Source organism: Chaetura pelagica, unplaced genomic scaffold (assembly GCF_000747805.2).
Source record: "Chaetura pelagica isolate M959 unplaced genomic scaffold, ChaPel_1.0 scaffold221, whole genome shotgun sequence".
Taxonomy (NCBI): Eukaryota; Metazoa; Chordata; class Aves; order Apodiformes; family Apodidae; genus Chaetura; species Chaetura pelagica.
The window spans coordinates 12,735,132-12,745,776 of NW_009952533.1; the positions used below are offsets into that span (position 1 = coordinate 12,735,132).

The window sequence follows — 10,645 nt, forward strand, 5'->3', positions numbered from 1 at the left end:
TGGTTTAGCAGAGCCTCCTGGATCCACCCTAAAGATCATCTGAAGAGGAGACCAGGCTCCTCAGAAGGTAACCACACCTTCATTAGAAAAGCAGAGACATGCCTACAGATGGCATTTAGGCACATAAAGACTTTAAAGGAGCTGGGGCTTCATGTTCACTGCCCTAAATAACAATTATTTCACTAAAAGGAAAGTCTGTAAGGTCTGGAGCCAAGAGTCCTGGAAACAGTCCATCAACCAACATGACCCATGAAGGCAATAAAATGGCTCTGAGAACCCAGTTGCAGGACTGGGACTACAGAGAAGCTCCCATTAACTTCAAAAGTTTCCAGAGAAGACAGCATTATCAACTGATCTATTGTTGATCTATGCTAGTATAAAAATGTTTAGGAAAAAAGTCGCTGCAAAACATTAAGTAGTTTTCTGTAAACTTCACCAGTACTGTACAGCAAATACTAAATTGCTAGCCTATTTAGTAAAGATTCTGTCTCATTTTACTGTTTGTCTTTAAATGAGCATACTCAACTTGGAAATATTCAACAGACCCTCAGTGTGGCTTCTGGGAAGCCAGAGTGAAATCTGCACTGACTCTTGAATGTATTTGTCCTATTCTTTGTGTTGCCCATGACATGCACCTATAGATACACACTTTTGTTGCCAAGTATGGAAATGCATCAGTTAGGACTACTACATAAAATGACCTCCTGATTTCAACCACATTCTTGCCTTGCATGAGGAAACAGGTGTGATTTGCTTACATATGCAAAGCTTCAAGCTCAGCTTGGGTCCACACCACAGTAAATCAGGGAAGCCCTAAGAGATCTGGTCTGACACTGGTTCAGACACTTCACGCATGACCCAGAGGAAGCAGACAATATTCTAGCATTACTGTCTGGAATAGCAACTCTCCAACATTGCAGCTGTAATTACCTACAAAGTCCATGAATTACCCAAATATTTATCTTCAGAAGGAGGCTGAGGAAAACAGCAAGGAAAAAACAAACAAACAAACAAAAGTAGCAAGATCCAAGCACAACTCCAAAAGCAAGGCAGAGCTATGTTAAACCATTTGGCCAATGGAGGACTGTGATTCTTCCTAAGTAACAGCTGAAGCCTTGTGTGAAGTCACTAGTATCAGTATAAAAGCATTTTCCTGGCATAGCTTTTTTCCTGGGGCAAAGTTTGCTACAAACTACACTAACCAAAGAGGCTTTTGTGTCGGGAAGTTGAATTCACCTTATGAACATTTGTCATTGTAGGTTTGTTAGAAAACCTCCCTCGTGCAGATTCAGCTTTGCAGTAAAAAACTAGCAAATTATGCAGATTCAGGGAACAAACAGCACACAAGTCCCCTTGACAGTGAAACATGACACTCACATCAAGTGTCCTCTTAAAAACTGACAGGAAATTTTCACTATACAATACAACAACATTGGGAACAAGTGGAGGTGCTGCACAAAAGCCAATCCTTGGACTAAGGCCCCAAGAGTGCTGAAAATAGTACATTGGACACCACTGTATTACAAACATCTCCTTTTTTTGCCCTTCAAAGATGTAATAGGGCACTGCTGACTGCTTAAAATGCATAATTTTAGTTCCCCTCCACCCTAAAGGCTGGAATTGCAGTGGAATGCAATTTGAAGCATTACAGCTTTTCATATGCCACCCATTTACTTAAACACATCAATCCACTAACACAGTGACAGTACTGTGACACACAATTTGAATAGCATCTATAACACTGCCCTATTGTTACTGTTGAACATAAATAATGACAAGGCACAGAACAGCAACCAGTCCAAGAGCCTGTAGGCCAAGAAACCAGAGCATAACCCAGAAGAATATAATGATTACAGGTTCTACTATCCGTTCTCCAAAGTACATCCTTGTGAAGCCTATTCTGATAAGACTCTTGTTTAGTTCGCCAAAGAGAGTCCCCATCTTTTTATAGTCATCTATTACAGGTTCTGCGGTGTGGTTTCTTTGCTCTTGCTGGACCTGTGGATAAAACACAAAATTAGGAAATATGTTGTACAATCGGTTCTTATTACTGTGATTCTGAACAAGTCTCAGATATTTCTATTTGAATGTGTAGAAACAAGATGTGCATGCTATAAAGTCTTCAATAAAAAAATTGAAAATGTTACATAGTTTGTTACTTCGGTACAATGTTAGGGATAACTCACTTGTCCACACTTGTGACATCTGAAGTAATACTATTAACATAACAGCCTGTCTGTCCTCCAGGTGCTGCTCCAGACCGGTGAAGCTCTCCTGTAGGTTATATAACTTACCTATCTGTGCAACATGGGTGTCAGGGCAACTAAAATGGAATTAAATGCCTGTAATTTTGGGGAAGGGATTTGACTGAAGTATGTTTCCAGAATTCTTCAGAAATACAAGAATGACACAAAACCATTCAGCACAAACAAGAAAGTATTTCTCACCAAAACACAGGGAACTGAAGGGCTAATATTGTTGGAAAATAACTCAGAAATTTAGAATGATGTGGTTATTTTGTGTAAGATGCACTCTATAGATTTATAAACAAGTTATAAAATTGCAGTCAGAGAGGCACACAGTACCACAGCTAGCACTGAGCGAGGACATTCTGCAATAATTAGCTAGGTCTTGAAGAAGGCAATTAATCAAGAGTTTTAGAGAGTGTTTAATGTAAATTACCAACCTTGCAAACAAGACAATGTCTATACAGATAATTGGACCTAAGGAATACAGAAGGTAGTAAAGAAGAACCAGAATCAAGAAGATTGACAGCTAAATCAGTCTTGGGCAGTTGAAGCTCTAGAAGTTGAGACATTGTGTCCTTTAGTTGAACTTAGCTGATTAAAATGTTATTATAATACTAAAAATCACACCCCCAGATGAAAAAGATCCCTGCCTAGGTGAAGACTGAAGATCTGTGCAAAGGCATCAAGCACTCAGCTTTGCACAAACTTGCAATAAATTGTATCTTCTTCCTCAATGTGGCCTCTTTGTGTTTTGGGAGTTATCTAAAACAGTAACACTATTAGCACTGTAAGAGGGGCATTGGATTTGACCAGGAAGAAGGCAAACATCATCACACTGATGGTGTAGAAAGCTGCAAAAGTCAAGCAAAGGAAGGCAGACCCAAAGACTGCACAGACACAAAGCATTGGTACAAAGAAGCAAAGGGTAAGGGAAGCAAGTTCTGCACTTTTTTCCAAAAGGAAAAATTATGAAACAAATGCATAGGAAGGCAGAAGTACATCTTTATATGAAGATCTTAAGTTTAAATATCACTGTAGAAAACATTCAACTGTTTCAACATTCAAACTGTAACTAGATTAGAGCTTGAAATCCCATCTCTCCTTTCCCACTGTCCAGAGATGCTTTGCACAAAACCTTATTGCCTTATGTTTGAATATGATAGAATGAACATGCTTTCAAGATGATGAACGTGAGTTTTCTAATCCTTCCATTAGGCAGCAATGAAAACACGTGCAGCAGCTACTCATCAATATTACAGTCAACTGATCAATAGGCTCAACAAATTGCCTGCAGACTCTATGTGCAATTAGTCTACTCCTGAATTCAAAGCAAACATGCATCTTTAGTTCTGTCTTTCAGGATGAAAGCTATTCTGTGTCCCTGGTTACACAGCACCATTTCATTGGAGAAACAATTTCTCTCCTACAGCAGTGCCAGGCTCTTCACTAGACAACAAGTAATAAAGTGAACTCCCATTCCCACAGAAAAATGTCCCACAAAGACCAAAGAAAGCTCATACATATTTTTTTTGTAGCCAGACTTTAGGCCATGATGCAGAACCTTCTGGCTGAATGAAGCCTGGGCAAAGCATCACAGATGCTAATGAAAAATAACGACAACACAACAAAATCCCCACAGTCCCTCAGCTGTGTGCTCTTGAGTATTTTTCATTTGCTTATTCATAAAGGTTATGGTTTAAGCTTCAGAACTGAATGTCAGAAAGGGAGGGGTGCAGGAAGCCTAAATAGTAATGAATATTGTATTAATTTTTTCTGTGGTTCTACAGAAGTGTCTGAATGTGGAGAGCAGCAGTATTGGAGGTTACGTACTGTCAGCCACCCCCTTGACCGTTTTTAGCCTGCTTCTCAGGCCCAGGTCATTTTTTCCCCCTCACTGAATATGGAAACCCCAGTTTTCAGCAATGTGGCTTTAACTGTGCTTTGTTTAATTAAATTTTAATTCCAGTGTTTCAAGAGTAGTCTCTTAAGGAAAGGCAGAGCCTCTTGTCAGCCCCTGTGGACTCAGCAGGGCTGGGTGCTGGCCACCCTGGGAACATCATGTTGCTACAGGAACACTCATCCATCTATTCCCTGAGATCACAGGAAGACAAACAATAAGCCTAAGTGGCATATTGATCACAACAATTAGGGAAAAGAGAAAGGATGTGACGGGAAAGGAAAATACATTTATTTGCTTCCTGCATGCAGCGATCAGAGGGCGCGCATGCCTACAGGATGATGGTGGAGGGGATCAGAGCACAACACAAATCAAGCCACCTAGCAACTACTTTGCAGAGAAACAGCTAACATGTGGGATAAATCACCATATTTTCTAGCAGAGTAACTTGGGCTTGAGCCAGTGGCCAGTGTAACCAGGAGAGGGAAAACAAATGAGTCACTTCTTTGCCTCTGGGTTACTAATGGTACCCAGCAAGGCACTGGAAGCCTTCATGCAGAGCCAAAGGAGTGCAGCACTGGCAAGAAGGCTGCCAGCAGGCACATCTCCATTGGCTCCCTATCACCAGGACAGCTAAGCACCATGAACTGTACACATCCACACTGACCACCTCTCTTCTGCATTAAGGTGGCTGTTAAGAGATGGGTTTTCCCTAGCAGCCCCACTCTGCTTTTATAAACTAAAGCAGAAGAAGTTGCACACAGTCTCTTAAACAGTGTATGGAGTGAATTCCATCTTACTTAGGCTGTCTAGGTCTTTTTTGTGGTTTGTTGTTGGTTGTTTTGTTTTTGTTGGGTTTTGTTTGTTTGTTTTTTATTAGGCAAGACTTTATCTCACCCTTAAACCTCTCAAACAAGGGTAGATTGATTAATCCCAAAAGCAATTACTGAAAGCGAGCTTCTAAGCACGAAGACTGAGACGTATGCGTTTAATTACAAATCAAGTGTCAAGTTATTTTTCCAAATATTTCCAGGAGCTTACAAAATCTTTTAGAATGATCATGGAAATTCTGAAGATTTTAAAGTCTGCTTCGGCTAACTCAAGCTGAGTGTGTCTTGCTTCAGGCAACTCAGCAAAAAGAAGTGAAGCTGAAAACAGGTATCAGCCATAAAACACAGATGGTACATTTAGTTGACTATTGCATAATACTTCACATACTAGACAAATACATTTCTTCAGAGGTGTAACTAAACTAGAACCATAAGGACAACTACAAGTAATATTACAATATTCAAAATTGCTAAAAAATATGTAATAAGCTTTAACATTTCTGCTAGAAGTTCTCTCACTAATTTTCAAGGCGATAGTAAAACAGTCCCGCATGTGTGCCAGAAGCTCTCAGACTCCATCCTTAGAATGTTTTTGGGTTTTTTCCCTCCAAAAAAGTGCTTTTCTGAACGTTTTTAGAAATTGGCTATCCTATCAAGCACACAGCTCCCAGCTGACTCCTGATTTCCACAGGACTACTGAATCAGCCTGACACTACCGTAACAGAAAAACACAGAAAGAGAAACACACTCATTCTGAGCAGACTCACCGACACACAAGAGTTTCCTCATTTAAAAACAAAAGAAGGTTCTGTTTCAAAGTTGCTAGGTTTAAAAATCAACAGATTGGGATCACTAACACCCTTAAAGCACATTACACTAGCAGATTCCTCTATACAAATGTATAACTGTGTATGACTTCATTGCCTTAATTTCCTTCTAATTCTGTATTCCTTAAATGCTTTCATATTAGTGTAGGGTTTTGGGTTTTTTTTAATTTAAAAAATACTTTGTAGAGTCACAGAATAGTTTGGGTTAGAAGGGACCTTTAAAGGTTATCTAGTCCAACCCCATGCAATAAGCAGGGACATCTTCAACTAGATCAGGTTGCTCAGAGGCCAGACCAGCCTGACCTTGAATGTTTCCAGGGATGGGGCATCTACCACCTCTCTGGGAAACCTGTTCCAGTGTTTCATCACACTCGTTATAAACAAATTTCTTCCTTATAGCTAGCCTGAATCCACCCTCTTTAGTTCAAAACGCCCTTGTCCTATTGCAACAAGCCCTACTAAAAAGTCTGTCCCATCTTACTTATAAGCTCCCTTTAAGTACTGAAAGGCTGCAAAAAGGTCTCCCTGGATCATTCTCTTTTCCAGGCTGAACAACCCCAACATTCTCAGCCTGTCTTCATATAGAACTTGAAGATTCAAACTCCAAAAAAACTTTACAATTGGAACTTTGTAACCAGATTTACCCAGCTTTTATGGCCAAATGGCTTAGAGGCTTGGATGCTTTACAGAGAACCCTCTCAGATGCAGGAAAAAGACCTTTTTTTCAGAATGAAAATCTCTGAGGATGCTGCAGAGGAGATACTAAGTGCAAGTTCTGTCTACTTCCATCACAGCTGATGCACCTACCTCCCTGAAGTGCTTCTGAAAAAAATAAAATCTCCCACGTAATTGAACATTTTCCTGGACCAGCTTTAGAACAACAGCGAAGGTAAAGTCAACTCAGCCTAATAAGCCAGGCAAACATCCATCTGTGGCTTTACCAGTTATGTTTGTCATCAACATAACACACGAAAGTATGTGTGTTCTGACCACTAACTACCCGTCTTAGAACAAACTTCCACCACATTCACTCAAACTCACTGCTGCCTAAATTCAGGAAAGCACATTGTAAATCACAGCCGCAGGCTATGTCACACCAGTCTGACAGTAGGAACTTTTTCTAGGTTATCTCCTTCCCATCAAGGGTGTTTTGACCATGCAGAGAAACACAAGATCCCATCAGAACACACCTCCACAAAGAAACCATCTGTGCAGTGATTCACATCAGACTTGCTAGGAGAGAAGGATGAAGTTAGTATTGAACATTTCACAGTCATTTAAGGTTGATTCCTGGTTGAAACCTCCTAGCCAGTTCAAGGTCTTTTACCCTCAAATTACTGGGAACACACAATTCCCACCCCTGACCATACACACACCAAATAACTTTGCCAAGCACTTGAAGGATGCAGAAGATAAATGGATCCGCAAGGGACATGAACCTACCCAACACTGTTGGGAAGTAATTTTCTTAGGGCTAATCAAAGAGAGCATGGAAGCACAGATTTAGGATTTACTTTTTGTGCTATCAGCAACACTAGCTCACTGAGGGATGGTATCAACAGTGTCCTTACACATCACACAGGGTCACCACCAAGCTCTGCCAGAAGTCCCTGCAGCTCCTCCAAGGGCCACAGTTCAGCTGCTGCTGCAGCACTTTCCTCGGCAAGTGATGGAGCCTGGCGCCCAGGTCCAGGCTACCCTGAATTTGCTGGATGTAATGGATTTGCTGGCCATGTGCAGATCACATGGGACAAACCACTGCAACATCTGTGTGCAGGTGAATCCTGTGTACCAGGGTTGCCACCCCTGCCAGAACAACTTGGACCTCCCAGGGCTCATCCCTGAAAAGAAGAAAGTGGTCTGAAAGAAGTGACCTGAGCTGCTTTGGCAGCTGAAGCCAGTGCCTCCTGCCAGCCTGCTGGAAGGAAAGACAGCCCTGCCTCATCACACATCTCCCTGCCACAAGGCTAGTGTGATGAGTGAGGTACCACAGGCCAGGACCACCCGGAAAGGCAGCAGTGGGCTGACTGAATTGTCTGGGAGGACCACAAACTGCACAGCTCTAAAGCGACTGCAACATATCTCAGTTCTGTCACCTCACCACTGCTCTAGCCATGAGGAGAACGGGCATAGTTACAGAGTTGCTTTCCAGGCATTTCATCTGCTGATGCAGCAGCTTGGTCCAGTTTCCCACACTTGTGGTTTGTTGGGTTTTTTTGTTTGCTTGGGAATTATTTTTTTCGTATGTCAAAAAAACCGCCAACATACTAAGTAAATGACTTGAGTGAAATAATTGGATGAAGTTCAAAAGCTTTTGTTCTGCGGGAGCAGGGAGTGAATGAACATAAAGAACCTGCTTCACCTAAAGATTTTTTTAAAAATCCACTCAGCTACTCTGAAAGTACCAAATTCTACAATACAAAACACCTAAGCTCCCTCTTCCTATTTCTCATGATTAATTGAAGAAACGCCAACAGTTTTCTGTTGCTCAACTTGAAAAATTCCCACACTGTACTCAATTTGACAACACCAGGCTGAATAAAAGTCCATGAACTCGTGCTTCTTGCATCAACTGCCTAAAAGGGCATTGCACAAATGTGAACTCCAGCAACAGAAGAGCTAAGTCCAATGGATTGGGAAAATAACTGCTCACCATGTAAAAGCTTGTGATTTTACAGTAAAAAAAATGCTGCTCAGCAAAGAAGGTAAAGAGAGAGGGGAGTAGGAAACTGGTATCCATGAAGTTCATCTCCAACAACAGTGTCTCCAAATTGTTTAACATCCCTTAGATCACAATTGCTCACATTTACAGTTATAAAAGATAGAAAAAGAGATGGCATATTTAAGAGAATTATTTCCAAGATTGAAATAAAAGAAACCCCTTTTGAGTTTAGTAGCAAATGTGTTTAACAATGTCTAAATGAGATGTTAAGAAGAAGTGTAATAAAGAAACACAGGGATATCACATTTACATACCCGCCCACACAGCTCCTTTTTTTCAAGCAAAAGTTTGCTCTGTAGTATTTAACTTACCACTATCTGTTTTACTCCAGTCATGGAGTACAATTATTTTTTTTTTATTTTTACTCCAGGCAACAGGTGGTGTATTTGGCTGCTGAAGCCCATAGACACTTAAATGTCAAAAAAAGCCAGAGATTTGACTTTAGGAACATGCTTACTTACTAAAAGATACTCCTGTATTTTTCAAAGCTGGAATGTTAACATTCAGAAGAGAAAGCTTCACAAAGTCATCTCTTTTTAGAGGATGCAAATTAAAACTAAAAGTACTTCAAGCTCAGTCTTACAGAAAAACATGAAAAGAAAGTCAGCTGATGACAGAGACCAGAATAGAAGAAACCACAAGTCCCCTCCCTGCCAAAATACGAGAGCAACTTCTGTAGGTGCAGAAGGGGACAGGTACCAGCCAACACACAGCTACAGATATTTGATAGTTAGGTAGCCAGTAATGTCAGTCCTGGAGGAATGAATTAGCCAATCTTGCCAGTACTCAGCCATCTGACAACCTGGTGTATCACTATGGAGAGACTTTGGAGACGTGCAGTGAAGAGCATCCCAGGCCCTGGCCTTCTCCTTCTCTGAAGCACAGCCTCACCCCTCGCAGGGCACCAGCCTGAATCCCTGTGATACACGGGCTGGTGGGCCACAGCCTTTCTGCCTCCTACTCCTCCATCTATGCAAACTAGACAGTTTCGTTTCTAGTAACACCAGGCATGCAATCAGGATTTCATCCTGCTTTCCCATACTTATAAACATTTCTTCTGTTTAATTAAAAGAAAGTGAAATTCAGCCAAGAAGGGAAAAGAATTTTTTTGGAATTGTTTCTGATTTTCTTCCTCATCTACCATAGCAGGAAGAGAATGGTATCCCTTAACATTCTTTGTGAGCATGAAACTAACAACTAGTATTTGACCTTGTGAATGTAAACAGTAAACAGATCTGGATGCTCAGCCAACAGATTATTAAGGCAATAAAATTGATTTTAGCTGTCTGGAAGAAAGAAAAAGAAGGAAAAATTTCCAGAGGCTAATTTTAATTATTATTGAAATAATAAAGAACAACAGATTAGGAAATGAGAAAAAAACCCTACAAACATACCTCAATTCCAGATCAAAAACAAGACAGAGAAAAACTAAGTTGTTCCTCTGGGGAAACAGCAATACAAGAAAACCAGAAAAATTCTTAATACCAGAAGTACCTTGTAACAGCTACCAATCAAAGTGACATCCTTAGAGGGAGTTTAAATAGAAAAATACCGCAAAACAAAGACTGGCTAACTTTCATTTCATAGCAATAAACTAGGCACCATTTATAAAACAGAAACAAGATGTTTCTATAGAAACAAGGAACAACATAAGAAAAGCAACTGCACCATATTCCCTTTAGTCAGCTTGTATATCAACTCAAGTTCAGGACCAACGCTTTCTGAAATACCAGGAGCAGTTTTATATGAAGGACATGAAAAGGCTTTTCCAGATACAGAACTTGTGCATGTGCAGAGCAGAAAAAGCTTCAAGAGCAACAGTGGCTTCTCCATAAACTATGTTTGAGTCTCATAACTGCAGGAGCAAATTTCCCCACTAATAGGGCACTGGACGAGAAAATGTCACAGACAAGAACCCAGCACTTGAGGGTTCGAGGGAGAGGAAATTTGCCTGCCCGAAGCCACCCCCCATGATAAGATCTGCTGCCTTCTCTCTCCCAGATTAGGCTGCTGCTCTCTGCATTCTTCCTATGTTCCTACCACTGTCCCTGTAATGTGACCCACCCATGCTGCAATTTCACACAGAGATCAGAAGCAGTTTCGAATCCACCTCTTCCCTA

At 40.9% G+C, this 10,645-nt stretch overlaps 1 protein-coding gene across 1 annotated transcript in view; it reads right to left on the reverse strand.

Annotated features, from left to right (window-relative positions):
* Window positions 1–1,752: 1,752 nt before the first annotated feature.
* Window positions 1,753–10,645, reverse strand: part of LOC104398868 (chromosome unknown open reading frame, human C4orf32) — a 148,067-nt gene continuing 139,174 nt past the window's right edge. The window contains exon 4 of the mRNA XM_010009023.1: window positions 1,753–1,998. Coding sequence (XP_010007325.1) covers window positions 1,753–1,998 — 246 coding nt within the window. The remainder of the gene's footprint in view (window positions 1,999–10,645) is intronic.